The 17,590-nt window shown below is 50.7% G+C and overlaps 1 protein-coding gene across 2 annotated transcripts in view; it reads left to right on the top strand.

Annotated features, from left to right (window-relative positions):
- The window catches only part of ERI3 (ERI1 exoribonuclease family member 3), a 228,467-nt gene that overhangs the window by 116,154 nt on the left and 94,723 nt on the right, over positions 1 to 17,590 (top strand). For both annotated transcript variants that reach the window (XM_044301675.1, XM_044301677.1), the window contains exon 7: positions 15,062 to 15,161. In XM_044301675.1, the coding sequence (XP_044157610.1) occupies positions 15,062 to 15,161 (100 nt within the window). The remainder of the gene's footprint in view (positions 1 to 15,061; positions 15,162 to 17,590) is intronic.

The raw sequence follows: 17,590 nt of genomic DNA, 5'->3' as shown, positions 1-17,590 counted from the left end.
CTCCATGTGTCATCCGCCAGTGTAGAGCGCAGCGCTGTCACATGTGACATCACTATTCCTGGCTCAGGTGACATCACTGCCCTCCATGTGTCATCCGCCCGTGTAGAGCGCAGCGCTGTCACATGTGATATCATTCCTGATGTGGTGACATCACTATTCCTGGCTCAGGTGACATCACTGCCCTCCATGTGTCATCCGCCAGTGTAGAGCGCAGCGCTGTTACATGTGACATCACTATTCCTGGCTCAGGTGACATCACTGCCCTCCATGTGTCATCCGCCCGTGTAGAGCGCAGCGCTGTCACATGTGATATCATTCCTGATGTGATGACATTGCTATTCCTGGCTCAGGTGACATCACTGCCCTCCATGTGTCATCCGCCTGTGTAGAGCGCAGCGCTGTCACATGTGACATCACTATTCCTGGCTCAGGTGACATCACTGCCCTCCATGTGTCATCCGCCCATGTAGAGCGCAGCGCTGTCACATGTGATATCATTCCTGATGTGATGACATTGCTATTCCTGGCTCAGGTGACATCACTGCCCTCCGTGTGTCATCCGCCCGTGTAGAGCGCAGCGCTGTCACATGTGACATCACTATTCCTGGCTCAGGTGACATCACTGCCCTCCATGTGTCATCCGCCTGTGTAGAGCGCAGCGCTGTCACATGTGACATCGCTATTCCTGGCTCAGGTGTCATCCGCCCGTGTAGAGCGCAGCGCTGTCACATGTGATATCATTCCTGATGTGATGACATTGCTATTCCTGGCTCAGGTGACATCACTGCCCTCCATGTGTCATCCGCCCGTGTAGAGCGCAGCGCTGTCACATATGACTTCACTATTCCTGGCTCAGGTGACATCACTGCCCTCCATGTGTCATCCGCCCGTGTAGAGCGCAGCGCTGTCACATGTGATATCATTCCTGATGTGATGACATTGCTATTCCTGGCTCAGGTGACATCACTGCCCTCCATGTGTCATCCGCCCGTGTAGAGCGCAGCGCTGTCACATATGACTTCACTATTCCTGGCTCAGGTGACATCACTGCCCTCCATGTGTCATCCGCCCGTGTAGAGCGCAGCGCTGTCACATATGACTTCACTATTCCTGGCTCAGGTGACATCACTGCCCTCCATGTGTCATCTGCCCGTGTAGAGCGCTGCCACATGTATGTTGTCTGTAGGACATGTTTCTCCCCCGTCTTTCATGGTGATATCAGTCTGTGCTCGCCATATGGCGCGGGAGGGGCGAGGACGGAGGTGAATGACTGCGGTGTCAGGATTGCGATGCTTCTGCCGCTTTATCTGGGAATATTAAACCGTATTGCGTGACATCCGGCGGCAGCCTGAATAGATATCGCAATTCATCTCCCACTCAGCCGCTGACAAGCTACACTGCCCTTGTTGAAAGGCACCCGTCAGACTCATCCCGGCTCTTGTCCTCCACCCTCCATCTTCCCTCCAAATAAATAGTGGAATATAATGGAGCGATGAGAGAGAAAGCGCCGGACCCCCCCACCCCCACCATAAGAGCGCGGTGTATTAGCGCCTGTTTAGATAACATTGAGAATATCAGAATGACTGAAACCATTACAGGATGAATAAAATAAAGCAGCGGAATAAGCCGCGAAGGTGACGGCGTAATACAGGCGTTTAATATTTGATGTGATGGGATAAAGAGGATCACCTTCCAATCGAATGGCGTGTCAGCCCAGAATCTATTACTGAATCCCAGTGTGATTTGACGGCGGCGCTCCGTGTTATTCTTCACTAGTTACGGCAATCTTCTCCCCCGACATCACTCACGGATTTTTTTCTTTGCATGAGTAAACACCCATTATACCCGCGGCCCTGCCACTGGAACCTTAAATCACCGCCGCCGCTCTTAAGGCTGATGGGCACAGATTGTTGTTTCATTATTTGTCCTGATAAATGGAATTTCGGACCATTTCATGTCGCCATTTCCCCCTCTGTTTTTTGTGACTTATGTGGCGGAAGCTTCTGTTCTGGAGACATTTTCTTGTAGTGCGACAGTCGAACCGCGGCTCCATTTTGTCACAAGTTCAGTGGAAATGACAAGAGTCAGGATGGGAATTATAAGTGAGAACCGCCATAGACCCCTGCAGATCCAAATGTGTTACCAGAGATAATCACAGGGATTATTAAATATCAGAGGTTAGCTTATCATTTATAGTCACTGTTCATCCTGCGCCTCCTGGTTCATAAATAGAATGCTAGAACTATTATGACAGTTCCACAGACAGAACAGTACAGATATGAGGCTCCATGGAAAGGTGGGGAATATTCTAGAAAACACCCAGATTTCATACACTTTACTTACAGAATAACTTGATTCAGGCCTACCCCAGACACTCATTCTGTCAAGAGCCACCTTTTCTATCCCCTCCACCTGCCTATCCTTCTCTACCTGAGACCTGCTATTTAGAGACGTTCGGAGGTGTACTGATCCTGAGTTACCTCCTGTATTATACTCCAGAGCTGCACTCTCTATTCTGCTGGTGCAGTCACTGTGTACATACATTACTTATCCTGTACTGATCCTGAGTTACATCCTGTATTATACTCCAGAGCTGCACTCACTATTCTGCTGGTGCAGTCACTGTGTACATACATTACTTATCCTGTATTGATCCTGAGTTACATCCTGTATTATACTCCAGAGCTGCACTCACTATTCTGCTGGTGCAGTCACTGTGTACATACATTACTGATCCTGCACTGATCCTGAGTTACATCCTGTATTATACTCCAGAGCTGCACTCACTACTCTGCTGGTGCAGTCACTGTGTACATACATTACTTATCCTGTACTGATCCTGAGTTACATCCTGTATTATACTCCAGAGCTGCACTCACTATTCTGCTGGTGCAGTCACTGTGTACATACATTACTTATCCTGTACTGATCCTGAGTTACATCCTGTATTATACTCCAGAGCTGCACTCACTATTCTGCTGGTGCAGTCACTGTGTACATACATTACTTATCCTGTACTGATCCTGAGTTACATCCTGTATTATACTCCAGAGCTGCACTCACTATTTTGCTGGTGCAGTCACTGTGCACATACATTACTTATCCTGTACTGATCCTGAGTTACATCCTGTATTATACTCCAGAGCTGCACTCACTATTCTGCTGGTGCAGTCACTGTGTACATACATTACTTATCCTGTACTGATCCTGAGTTACATCCTGTATTTTACTCCAGAGCTGCACTCACTATTCTGCTGGTGCAGTCACTGTGTACATACATTACTTATCCTGTACTGATCCTGAGTTACATCCTGTATTATACTCCAGAGCTGCACTCACTATTCTGCTGGTGCAGTCACTGTGTACACACATTACTTATCCTGTACTGATCCTGAGTTACATCCTGTATTATACTCCAGAGCTGCACTCACTATTCTGCTGGTGCAGTCACTGTGTACATACATTACTTATCCTGTACTGATCCTGAGTTACATCCTGTATTTTACTCCAGAGCTGCACTCACTATTCTGCTGGTGCAGTCACTGTGTACATACATTACTGATCCTGCACTGATCCTGAGTTACAGACTGTATTATACTCCAGAGCTGCGCTCACTATTCTGCTGGTGCAGTCACTGTGTACATACATTACTTATCCCGTACTGATCCTGAGTTACATCCTGTATTATACTCCAGAGCTGCACTCTCTATTCTGCTGGTGCAGTCACTGTGTACATACATTACTTATCCTGTACTGATCCTGAGTTACATCCTGTATTATACTCCAGAGCTGCACTCACTATTCTGCTGGTCTGGTCACTTTCTTATTCTGCTTCTCCTTTCTTTTTCCCTCTTCATATCTCGCTCCTTGTACCTCTTTCCTTAGATCTATCTCCTTTGATCTTGCTGATCATTTCCAGCTCCTCATTCTGCTCCTCTTCTATACGATAGGTCCTCAGTTGTGGCTCCTCCTATCTCACTTCTCGTTTCCCTCTCTCTTATTTAGCCCCTCATGTTTTCCTCTCACTCCTCATTCCCGACTCCTTGGAAATCACTCCTTGTGTGTCACTCTTGTTTTTTCATCTCTACCTGTTCGTATCCCATCAGTTGTGTCTTGCTCCTCGTATCCCACTTCTCGTTTCCCTTTCTTATCTCACTCCTTTTATCTTCTTCCTCATATCTTGCTCCTTATTTCCTGCTACTTGTAAATCATTCCTTGTATGTCGCTCGTTGTTTCCTCATATCTTGCTCCTCATGTCTCTCTCCCGATATGTATACCTGATGAAGGGACTGATGATGTCTCGCTATGTAACATCATTACGGCTATCTTTGTTAGCCATTAAAAGGTGTCAAACTTGCAAAATTCTTATTTTGTTTCTCTTAATGAGAGCACCAAACTAGTTCTCTCCTGAGATCTCACTTCACATCCCGCTCCTCATGTCTTGCTCCTCGTATCCAGCTCCTTATTTCTTGCTCCTCGTATCCTGCTCCTCATGTCTTCCTCCTCGTATCCTGCTCCTCATGTCTTGCTCCTTCTATCCCACTCCTCGTGTCTTGTTCCTCGTATCCCGCTCATGTCTTGCTCCTCGTATCCTGCTCCTCATGTCTTGCTCCTTCTATCCCACTCCTCATGTCTTGCTCCTCGTATCCTGCTCATGTCTTGCTCCTCGTATCCCGCTTCTCGTGTCTTGCTCCTCGTATCCCGCTCCTCATGTCTTGCTCCTCGTATCCCGCTCCTCATGTCTTGCTCCTCGTATCCCGCTCCTCATGTCTTGCTCCTCGTATCCCGTATCCTGCTCCTCATGTCTTGCTCCTTCTATCCCACTCCTCATGTCTTGCTCCTCGTATCCTGCTCATGTCTTGCTCCTCGTATCCCGCTTCTCGTGTCTTGCTCCTCGTATCCCGCTCCTCATGTCTTGCTCCTCGTATCCCGCTCCTCATGTCTTGCTCCTCGTATCCCGCTCCTCATGTCTTGCTCCTCGTATCCCGCTCCTTATGTCTTGCTCCTCGTATCCCGCGTCTCATGTCTTGCTCCTGGTATCCCGCTCCTCGTGTCCCGCTCCTCATATCCCGCTCCTCGTGTCCCGCTCCTCATATCCCGCTCCTCATATCCCGCTCCTCGTGTCTTGCTCCTCGTATCCCGCTCCTCATATCTTCCTCCTCGTATCCCGCTCCTTGTGTTTTGCTCCTCGTATCCCGCTCCTCGTATCCCGCTCCTCGTGTCTTGCTCCTTGTATCCCGCTCCTCGTGTCTTGCTCCTCGTATCTTGCTCCTCGTATCCCTCTCCTCGTGTCTTGCTCCTCGTATCCCGCTCCTCCTGTCTTGCTCCTCGTATCCCGCTCCTCATGTCTTGCTCCTCGTATCCCGCTCCTCATGTCTTGCTCCTCGTATCCCGCTCCTCATGTCTTGCTCCTCGTATCCCGCTCCTCGTGTCTTGCTCCTCGTATCCTGCTCCTCGTGTCTTGCTCCTCGTATCCCGCTCCTCATGTCTTGCTCCTCGTATCCCACTCCTCATGTCTTGCTCCTCGTATCCCGCTCCTCGTGTCTTGCTCCTCGTATCCTGCTCCTCATGTCTTGCTCCTCGTATCCCGCTCCTCGTGTCTTGCTCCTCGTATCCCGCTCCTCGTGTCTTGCTCCTCGTATCCCGCTCCTCGTGTCTTGCTCCTCGTATCCCGCTCCTCGTGTCTTGCTCCTCGTATCCCGCTCCTCGTGTCTTGCTCCTTGTATCCCGCTCCTCGTGTCTTGCTCCTCTTATCCCGCTCCTCGTGTCTTGCTCCTCGTATCCCGCTCCTCATGTCTTGCTCCTCGTATCCCGCTCCTCGTGTCTTGCTCCTCGTATCCCGCTCCTCGTGTCTTGCTCCTCGTATCCCGCTCCTCGTGTCTTGCTCCTCGTATCCCGCTCCTCGTGTCTTGCTCCTCGTATCCCGCTCCTCATGTCTTGCTCCTTGTATCCCGCTCCTCGTGTCTTGCTCCTCGTATCCCGCTCCTCATGTCTTGCTCCTCGTATCCCGCTCCTAATGTCTTGCTCCTCGTCTCCCGCTCCTCGTGTCTTGCTCCTCGTATCGATCTCCTCATTTCTCTCTCCTGGTATCTTACTCCTTATATCTCACTCCTATTTTCTTCCTTCTCGTCTCTTGCTCCTTGTATCTGAGCCACACATTTGCACTTGATTAACACCCAGTGATTCCCTACCCCCTTTATGTTTTTGTTGCTGTACGGTTCGGGGTGACAGTCCAGTATTTTGGGGGTGATTACCACCAAGGTCACTTCTTTGGGGTCAGCCGCTGTGATTAGCACTGGTGACGTGAAGCCTTGGATTCCTGCACTCACAGAGATGTTCATCCCGGTTGTTTGGCGATTGTCACCGGCGTGAGATCATAAATGGCTTATTTTGAGGCTATTGATTAACCTTTGATTGTGGCCCCGCAGTCAGGTCGTAGCCATGACGTGTGTATTCGTGATATAACATCCATGTTGTATGCGACATGCGAGGGGCGACATCTTTGCTCCGTGATAATTTTTACGCCGTCTCTTCCTCTTCTTATCTTAGGGTGTGAGCGCCTCCTCTGGAGCTGATCGATCTCTGCGCCAACACCAGGAGAAAAACAATTAAAAGACGATTGATCGGCGCTCGCTGAATATTCATAATGTGACAACCTGACCTTCAGCCAGGCGGCAGGTTGGGGCTCATCCCCTGTACCGACCTTGAGATCTGAAAAAGACGTCCAGAAATCCTCTGCTGTCACATTCAGGACTCTGGGAAAACTGGGTGCCATAACCTGTAAAGCTGGTGATCACTGTGCCCCAGCTTTCCTGGAATCTGATAGGCGTATCCTGAAAGTGGCGGAGACATAAGGATTTGCTTTATTGCGCGCTTTTCTTGAACCAGATATAATTTTGATGTCATTAAGTTGTTTCATGTAATGGCATTTATAAGGGTGTGTGGCCCTTTAAGAGATAGTGTAACCTAAAAGGAGGAAAAATGTCGTTTTCACGTAGTGAGCCTGTGAGGTTAGAGACACAGTGAGCCTCATGCCTCAGGTTGCTGAAGGTGCTGTTTTGTGCTGCCAGCTCCTGGTAACATGGTTTTCCGTACGTTGGCGTTTCACATCCGCCGCATTGTTATGATTTGCGTCTGATGCCGGCCCAGGTCTTGACCGGTGAGAGCTGCGAACAATGAAGACATCAGAAGCTGTTTATCCGCGGGCGGACGTGCCGGTGCGCGCTCCCCTTTGTGTACATAAAGTGTAATTCCAGTGAATTATGAGCAGACTTAATTAGGAGTTTTAATTGCTGATCATCTCCCCCTGGATTAACGCCGTTATCTATTAATTATCTGCACAGCAAAGAGGGAGGCGGCGGCGGCGGAGTCTTACGTCCGCACCACTTAATTATGTGCTAACAGGGAAGTAACAGGCGGCAAATATGCCGTTATTAGCTGTAAATTTCCGGAGACGCTGCGTCCAATCAGCCGCTTCACACGCTCCCGTCCATCTGGTTCCGTCACGTCGTCTCGGCACTTGTACCTGATCTCCTCTTCTGATGGCGATCAACGCGCTCATGTGTCGCCGTTCCCTCGTGCAGACGCCATATGTAAGCCATGGGCTCGTAGCTGTGTTTGCCAACTTTGTCGCCATGATGCCCGTCCCGACAACTGACAACAGACGTTTCGGTCATCACCATCTGTTCATTGGGACCCAGCAACCTGTGAAACATTGGGGGAGATTTATCAAGGCACATTTATGACGAGGCGCAGGCGATCCCTCCGGCAGTCTGTGTACGTCGGCTCTGAGCTGCTGCAGATGTCTGCCCTAATATGCGCCAGAAAACTGGAATAAATGAAGATAAATTTGTCTCTGCTGTTGGCCACGCCCCTTTCGTGTCCTTGCCACTCCCTCTTTTGGAAAAGTGTTGAGGGTGGCGTTTATATAGAGGCACTTTTCTGGTGCAAAGCAGATAAATCTCCCCCATTGTGTTTGTGACAGCGGTTACATCGTAGCCGGAGCTCTGCTCTCCCCATCAAACCCATAACACCCAGCAGGAGGTGAGGGGCATCTACAGGTGGATGGAGGGGTCAATGACCTTTATTAACCTGAGCTCTGACCCCCCTACCCTCTTTACCCTTCATTCTCCATCCTGCCCCTCATACTCTCAGTCTTCTGCTATATATGTGCCTCTGCTTACCCTCTGCCTCCAGCTATCCTGCCCTCTGCCTCCCTGCTCTTTTCTCCTGCCCTATTCACCCATCGTCAGTCCTGATTTCTGCCAGTCTCTCTGACCTCAGCCCCCTCCTCTCTGCCCCCCCTGCCCTCAGCCCCCTTCTCTCCACCCCCTTGCCTCAGCCCCCTCCTCTTTCCCCCCTGCCTTCAGCCCTCTCCTCTCTTCCCCCTGCCTTAAGCCCCCTCCTCTCGGTCCCCCTGCCCCTTGCTCTTTGCCCTCAGCCCCCTCCTCTCCGCGCCCCTGCCCTCAGCCCCCTCCTCTCTGCCCCCCCTGCCCTCATCCCCCTTCTCTCCACCCCCCTTGCCTCAGCCCCCTCCTCTTTACCCCCTGCCTTCAGCCCTCTCCTCTCTTCCCCCTGCCTTAAGCCCCCTCCTCTCTGTCCCCCTGCCCCTTCCTCTTTGCCCTCAGCCCCCTCCTCTCCGCACCCCTGCCCTCAGCCCCCTCCTCTCTGCCCCCCCTGCCCTCATCCCCCTTCTCTCCACCCCCCTTGCCTCAGCCCCCTCCTCTTTACCCCCTGCCTTCAGCCCTCTCCTCTCTTCCCCCTGCCTTAAGCCCCCTCCTCTCTGTCCCCCTGCCCCTTCCTCTTTGCCCTCCGCCCCCTCCTCTCCACACCCCTGCCCTCAGCCCCCTCCTCTCTGCCCTCAGCCCCCTCCTCTCTGCCCTCAGCCCCCTCCTCCTGCCCTCAGCCCCCTCCTCTCCACCCCCTGCCCTCAGCCCCCTCCTCTACACCCCCTTTCCTCAGCCCCCTCCTCTCCACCCCCTGCCCTCAGCCCCCTCCTCTCCACCCCCTGCCCTCAGCCCCCTCCTCTTTCCCCCCTGCCCTCAGCCCTGTCCTCTCTTCCCCCTGCCCTCAGCCCCCTCCTCTCTGTCCCCTTGCCCCTTCCTCTTTCCCCCCTTCCCTCAGCCCCCTCCTCTTTCCCCCCTCCTCTCCGCCCCCTTTCCTCAGCCGCCTCCTCCTGCCCCCTGCCCTCAGCCCCCTCCTCTTCCCCCCCTGCCCTCAGCCCCCTCCTCTCTGTCCCCCTGGCTTCAGCCCCCTCCTCTCTGTCCCCCTGCTCTCAGCCCCCTCCTCTCTGTCCCCCTGCTCTCAGCCCCCTCCTCTCTGTCCCCCTGTTCTCAGCCCCCTCCTTTCTGTCCCCCTGCCCTCAGCCTCCTCCTCTCTGTCCCCCTGGCCTCAGCCTCCTCCTCTCTGTCCCCCTGGCCTCAGCCCCCTCCTCTCTGTCCCCCTGGCCTCAGCCCCCTCCTCTCTGTCCCCCTGCTCTCAGCCCCCCTGCCCTTAGCCCCCTCCTCTCTGCCCTCAGCCCCCTCCTCTCCGCACCCCTGCCCTCAGCCCCCTCCTCTCTGCCCCCCTGCACTATTTACGTCACCCTGCACCTCCTGTTCTGATTCACATTTAGGGTAGGGGCTGTTGTGGTGCCAGCTCTTGGCATCTTTCCTTCTCGCAGACCACCATGAAGCTTCTTCTTTTCTTCCATCTCCTCCTGCCTCCCCTGGACCCCGCGATCCGTATTGTGGCCCTTGCACGCATGATGTCATCCTTTGTACCTACTGGATCCAGCTCCTTCTTCATCTCCTCTTTCCAAGCAATTTACATTTCAATCTGCGCGGGGCCCGTGCGCCATCGCCCTCCACGCCGGGGGAACCGGTTTACAAATTAAACTGGGAAATCTGCTGCCAAGTTGGTGTCTCCGCCGCTATTAACAACTGTATCTTATTATGGCGGAGGACAGCGAGAATATAAACCGCCTGAGTGCGACGGGGAATCGGATTTACCATCGGCTTCATTTATTTATCAGCGCAGGAGAGGTGCGGGGTTATCTCTTCTGATCGCCGGTGCTCTGATGGGAGTAGTAGTGTTGTAATAATAATGACATTGGTGCTGAGAGTGGCCGCTGCAGAGATGCAATGAGATATGACACTATGAAGTAATCGCAGTAGGCGGAGCTACCTCACTATGATCATCATACTGTACATACATCTGATACAGCATGATGACATCATACATGATAGCTCATGACATCATCAGGGAGGGGGGGGGGGTTGGCCTTAGCAGTCCAAGGCTGTTCAGAGATGGTGACATGCATCGGCAGATCCCCCTCGGAGCAGGTAACACACACACCTACAAATATGAGGTCATCTGGTCAGCTTTTTCTTATCTGTCTCTAGGAAAGTTGGGTGACAACCACGCTGGCAGTTTTGACCCATTTGCCGTTCCCAGGGTCTGCAGGAAGCTGGGTTATACCCAGAACTAGTAAAGGTGACTGATGTCAGGTTAAAACAGCCAGAACGTGTTCCTGGGAGTCATTTACAACAAGAAAAAGTTTCTTCATTTTTTTACCTCCTTGATGCTGCTGCGAGCAAATCTGGACAGAATGAGTCTCCTTCCCCCTCTGACAGCTGATTGTATAGCGCCTTCTTACTTCCCCAGCAGAAGGAGTATTTTCCAGATACACTGCCATGTACTGCAGAGGATCTGCTCCTCCTTACTGGGCAGAAAGTGATTTCTATTGGCTTCCCTACAAGGAACAGAGGATCGGTAAACAGAGGCCTGGCAGGGGAGAGCAACCGAGCATGCATGTCCTTCAGCACTCATCTCAGGAGCTGGAATACACTGAACATCAGGTGGAGCCATACTATGTACGGTAATTAAATGAACACCAGGTGGAGCCATATTATGTAAGCAACTAGACAGCAAGTGTCGCCATACTATGTAACTAACTAGACACCAAGTGACACCAAGTATGTAAGTAACTGAACACCTGAGGTGCCGTACTATGTAAGTAACTGAACACCAGGTGGAGCCATGCTATGTAAGTAAATGTACACCAGATGGCACCATACTGTGTAAGTAACTGAATACCGGGTGGAGCCATACTATGTAAGTAACTGAGCACTAGGTGGAGCCATACTATGTAAGTAACTGAGCACCAGGTGGAGCCATACTATGTAAGTAACCGAACACCAGGTGGAGCCATACTATGTAAATAACTGATCAACAGGTGGAGCCATACTATGTAAGTAACTGATCAACAGGTGGCGCCATACTATCTATATAAGTAACTAAACACCAGGTGGAGCCATACTATGTAAGTAACTGAACACCAGGTGGAGCCATACTATGTAAGTAACTGATCACCAGGTGGCGCTATACTATGTAAGTAACTGATCACCAAGTGGCGCTATACTATGTAAGTAACTGATCACCAGGGAAGCCATACTATGTAAGTAACTGAGCACCAGGTGGAGCCATACTGTGCAAATAACTGATCACCAGTTGGAGCCATACTATGTAAGTAACTGATCAACAGGTGGCGCCATACTATATAAGTAACTGAACACCAGGTAGAACCATCGGATTGAGTTCCTCTAGAGCGCTATACAAGGACTTAGTAACATAACATAACATAACATACTATGTAAGTAACTGATCACCAGGGGGCGCCATACTATGTAAGTAACTGATCACCAGGGGGCGCTATACTATGTAAGTAACTGATCACCAGGTGGCGCTATACTAGGTAAGTAAGTGAAAACAGGTGGAGCCATACTATGTAAGTAAGTGAACACCAGGTGGAGCCATACTATGTAAGTAACTGAACACCAGGTGGAGCCATACTATGTAAGTAACTGAACACCAGGTAGAGCCATACTACGTAAGTAAATGAACACCAGGTGGAGCCATATACTATGTAAGTAAATTAACACCAGGTGGAGCCATACACCTTGTGCTGTCCGCATCCGTATGTCCTTTCCGTAGCCCCCCCCAAGACAAGGATAGGCATTGTTACAATGGGAGCTAAAAAAACTAAACACAGAAGTGTTAGTGGCTCACCAGTCCTCCTGATGGATAGGTGCACACCCCTTAGCATCCCCTGTGTTAGAGTGAGACTGGAGATAGAGTGAACTGACTCTATCTCCATTGCTACAATGGAGCCGCAAAAAAAAACTGATGCCATATGGACGTCATCCGTATTTTTTGCGGACCGCAAAACACATATGGTCATGTGAATGTAGCCTTTTTTGGTTGAAGGTGAAGACAATTAATGAGAAGGAAATAAGGATGAGGCAGACGAGGGTTGTACAACCTCGCGTTTCTCCTCATCACACTTGTTATCGTCCCCTGAGGACACTTAAATGGGAGGAATTTATTTAGATCAATGACAGGAGCCGCGAGAGCGGCACAAATCTCAGATATGATCTTAATGGCAGTGAAGCTCTGACAACTCACAGACACCACATGATGCTGGTGATCCTGTGTGTGCAAGGGTAACATGTTCATTTACATACATAGTATGGCGTTCCCTGGTGATCAGTTACTTACATAGTATGGCTCCACCTGGTGTTCAGTTACTTACATAGTAAGGCGCCCCCTGGTGATCAGTTACTTACATAGTATGGCTCAACCTGGTGTTCAGTTACTTACATCGTAAGGCGCCCCCTGGTGTTCAGTTACTTACATAGTATGGCTCCACTTGCTATTCAGTTACTTACATAGTATGGCTCCAACTGGTGTTCAGTTACTTGCATAGTATGGCTCTGCCTGTGTTAGTTTACTTATATAGTATGGCTCCACCTGCTATTCAGTTACTTACATAGTATGCCCCCCCCCCCCCCCCAGGTGAAGCAATACTACTTACATAGTATTGCTTCACCTGGTGTTCAGTTACTTACATAGTATGGCTCGACTTGCTATTCAGTTACTTACATAGTATGCCCCCCGGTGATCAGTTACTTACATAGTATTGCTTTACCTGGTTTTCAGTTACTTACATAGTATGGCTCCACCTGGTGTTCAGTTACTTACATAGTATGGCTCCACCTGTGTTCAGTTACTTACATAGTATTGCTCCGCCTGGTGTTCAGTTGCTTACATAGTATGGCTCCACCTGGTGTTCAGTTACTTACATAGTATGGCTCCCCCTGGTGGTCAGTTACTTACATAGTATGGCTCCACCTGGTGTTCAGTTACTTACATCGTAAGGCGCCCCCTGGTGTTCAGTTACTTACATAGTATGGCTCCACTTGCTATTCAGTTACTTACATAGTATGGCTCCAACTGGTGTTCAGTTACTTGCATAGTATGGCTCTGCCTGTGTTAGTTTACTTATATAGTATGGCTCCACCTGCTATTCAGTTACTTACATAGTATGCTCCCCCCCCCCCCAGGTGAAGCAATACTACTTACATAGTATTGCTTCACCTGGTGTTCAGTTACTTACATAGTATGGCTCGACTTGCTATTCAGTTACTTACATAGTATGCCCCCCGGTGATCAGTTACTTACATAGTATTGCTTTACCTGGTTTTCAGTTACTTACATAGTATGGCTCCACCTGGTGTTCAGTTACTTACATAGTATGGCTCCACCTGTGTTCAGTTACTTACATAGTATTGCTCCGCCTGGTGTTCAGTTGCTTACATAGTATGGCTCCACCTGGTGTTCAGTTACTTACATAGTATGGCTCCCCCTGGTGGTCAGTTACTTACATAGTATGGCTCCACCTGGTGTTTATATATTTACATAGTATTGCTCCACCTGGTGTTCAGTTACTTACATAGTATGGCTCCACCTGGTGTTCAGTTACTTACATAGTATGACTCCACCTGGTGGTCAGTTACTTACATAGTATGGCTTCCCCTGGTGTTCAGTTACTTACATAGTATGGCTCCACCTGGTGTTCAGTTACTTACATAGTATGGCTCCCACTGGTGATCAGTTACTTACATAGTATGGCTCCACCTGGTGTTCAGTTACTTACATATTGTCTTGAAGAAGGGCTCAATACCACAGCCCGAAACGCGTCACAATTTTTCTGTGTCTCTCCATGTGACATTTTGTTGGATTTTAAATATTACAAGCCGAATAAAGAAAACTTTTTATATGCTAAAAGCTGGAATCTACCTCTTCTGTTCTTGGACTCAGTTACTTACATAGTATGGCTCCACCTGGTGTTCAGTTACTTACATAGTATGGCTCCACCTGGTGTTCAGTTACTTACATAGTATGGCTCCACCTGGTGGTCAGTTACTTACATAGTATGGCTCCACCTGTTGTTCAGTTACTTACATAGTATGGCGCCCCCTGGTGTTCACTTACTTACATAGTATGGCGTCACCATGTTTTCAGTACATCCCAGCTCCTGAGCTGAGTGCTGAAGGACATGCATGCTCGACTGCTCTTCCACTGCCAGGCCTCTGTATACCGATCCTCTGTTCCTTGTGGGGCAGTCAATAGAAATCCCATTCTGCCCAGTAAGGAGGAGCAGATCCTCTGAAGTACATGGCAGTGTAGCTGGAGAATAAACCTACTGAATAGGAAGTAAGAAGGCGCTATACAATCAGCTGCCAGAAGGGGAAGGAGACTCATTCTGTCCAGCTCTGCTCGCAGCAGCACCAAGTAGGTAAAAAAATGAATAAACTTTTTCTTACCTCAGAAATACTAAAATGCTTTTTCAGATTTGTGGTGATTGACTGCCGGCATCACGTTCTGGCTGTTGTAACCTTACATCAGTCACCATTACTAGTTCTCGGTATAACCCAGATTCCTAGGAAAGGCAAATGAGTCAAAACTGCCAGCGTGGTTGTCACCCAACTTTCCTAGAGACAGATAAGAAAACGCTGACCAGATGACCTCATATTTATAGGTGTCTGATAATCCAGACGATGAGAGGCGGTGGACGATGAAGTGGTGCCGCTGATTCTCTGTAGCATTATATCTTTGGATCCTCTCATGTGTCCTGTTGTATTTACTATAACCACCCAGTTATGTGGCACCTGTGCCCTCAGAATTTCTCAGTGTGTTGCCCCTTTTGCCGCAGTGCCCTAACTCTCGTCTCTCTCCGCAGGCGTACAGCTTCGCTATCGGTACTTGGCCGAAGAACGGACTTCTAGACATGAATAAGGGCATGAGCCTGCAGCACATAGGGCGACCCCACAGCGGAATAGGTGAGTGCCGCCACTGCGTGCAGTGTAAGTATGGTACATGCAGCTCCATGTCCACCCACCTGCTCAGCTGGCACCCACCACCGTCAGGGTGAGGGTTAATTCTTCTCAGCCTCTCGCCACAAAAACTCTGAAATCAATAGATGTTAAGGAGATGAATTATTCACAGCAGCGTTTAATTAGAGCGCCTGCTCTGGGGGACACCCCCCAGTGTTATTGACAGGACTTGCATTAAAATTTAGTTTGGGCTTGGAGCTGGTATCCATTTAAATGGCGTGTGGGGAGAGCCCTAGAGGTGCCGCCACTGACAGCACCCATGTGACATCCGCAGTCAGGATATCACTGCACCCTGAAAACCCAAGACCTTCTCCGTTTCATACGTCCATCTTTTCGGTTCCAAGTGCACCATTGTGTTGTGGAGTCTCAATGGTTCTGACTGATGCTGCACCCTGTGATTTTGGCTCAGCCTCTCGCTCCCTTGTGTTAACCCTCAACCCCATTGTGTTATCCCTGTACTCTATTGTGTTATCCCTCAACCCCATTGTGTTAACCCTCAACCCCATTGTGTTACCCCTGCACCCTCTTGTGTTACCCCTGCTTTCCATTGTGTTATTGTGCTGCTGTCTCCCGGAGTGCGCGGTGTATCTATGCTGCTGACTCCCAGAGTGCAGGGTGAATCTATGCTGCTGACTCCCAGAGTGCAGGGTGTATCTGTGCTGCTGACTCCCAGAGTGCAGGGTGTATCTGTTCTGCTGACTCCCGGAGTGCAGGGTGTATCTGTTCTGCTGACTCCCGGAGTGCAAGGTGTATCTGTGCTGCTGACTCCCAGAGTGTATCTGTTCTGCTGACTCCCGGAATGCGTGGTGTATCTGTGCTGCTGACTCCCAGAGTGTATCTGTTCTGCTGACTCCCGGAATGCGTGGTGTATCTGTTCTGCTGACTCCCGGAATGCGTGGTGTATCTATGCTGCTGACTCCCGGAGTGCAGGGTGTATCTGTTCTGCTGACTCCCGGAGTGTGCGGTGTATCTGTGCTGCTGACTCCCGGAGTGTGCGGTGTATCTGTGCTGCTGTCTCCCGGAGTGTGCGGTGTATCTGTGCTGCTTTCTCCCGGAATGCAGGGTGTATCTGTGCTGCTGTCTCCCGGAGTGTGCGGTGTATCTGTACTGCTGACACCCAGAGTGCGCGGTGTATCTGTGCTGCTGACTCCCGGAGTGCAGGGTGTATGTGTGCGTTGTATCTGTGCTGCTGACCCTTGGATTGTGTGGTGTATCTGTGCTGCTGATGCCCAGAGTGTGCGGTGTATCTATGCTGCTGACTCCCGGAGTGCAGGGTGTATCTGTTCTGCTGACTCCCGGAGTGTGCGGTGTATCTGTGCTGCTGACTCCCGGAGTGTGCGGTGTATCTGTGCTGCTGTCTCCCGGAGTGTGCGGTGTATCTGTGCTGCTTTCTCCCGGAATGCAGGGTGTATCTGTGCTGCTGTCTCCCGGAGTGTGCGGTGTATCTGTACTGCTGACACCCAGAGTGCGCGGTGTATCTGTGCTGCTGACTCCCGGAGTGCAGGGTGTATGTGTGCGTTGTATCTGTGCTGCTGACCCTTGGATTGTGCGTTGTATCTGTGCTGCTGACTCCTGGAGTGTGCGGTGTATCTGTGCTGCTGACCCCTGGAGTGTGCGTTGTATCTGTGCTGCTGTCTCCCGGAGTGTGCGGTGTATCTGTGCTGCTGTCTCCTGGAGTGTGCAGTGTATCTGTGCTGCTGACCCCTGGAGTGCGCGGTGTATCTGTGCTACTGACTCCTGGAGTGCGCAGTGTATCTGTGCTGCTGACCCCTGGAGTGCACGTTGTATCTGTGCTGCTGACCCCTGGAGTGTGCGTTGTATCTGTGCTGCTGACTCCCGGAGTGTGCGTTGTATCTGTGCTGCTGACCCTTGGATTGTGCGGTGTATCTGTGCTGCTGACCCTTGGATTGTGCGGTGTATCTGTGCTGCTGACTCCTGGAGTGTGCGTTGTATCTGTGCTGCTGACTCCCGGAGTGTGCGGTGTATCTGTGCTGCTGACCCCTGGAGTGTGCGTTGTATCTGTGCTGCTGACTCCCAGAGTGTGCGTTGTATCTGTGCTGCTGACTCCCGGAGTGCGCGGTGTATCTGTGCTGCTGACTCCCAGAGTGTGCGTTGTATCTGTGCTGCTGTCTCCTGGAGTGTGCGTTGTATCTGTGCTGCTGACCCCCGGAGTGTGCGTTGTATCTGTGCTGCTGACCCCTGGAGTGTGCGTTGTATCTGTGCTGCTGACCCCTGGAGTGCACGTTGTATCTGTGCTGCTGACCCCTGGAGTGTGCGTTGTATCTGTGCTGCTGACCCCTGGAGTGTGCGTTGTATCTGTGCTGCTGACCCCTGGAGTGTGCGTTGTATCTGTGCTGCTGACCCCTGGAGTGCGC

Source organism: Bufo gargarizans, chromosome 7 (genome assembly GCF_014858855.1).
Source record: "Bufo gargarizans isolate SCDJY-AF-19 chromosome 7, ASM1485885v1, whole genome shotgun sequence".
In the NCBI taxonomy this organism is placed as follows: domain Eukaryota; kingdom Metazoa; phylum Chordata; class Amphibia; order Anura; family Bufonidae; genus Bufo; species Bufo gargarizans.
This window is presented reverse-complemented; position numbering and strand designations above follow the sequence as displayed.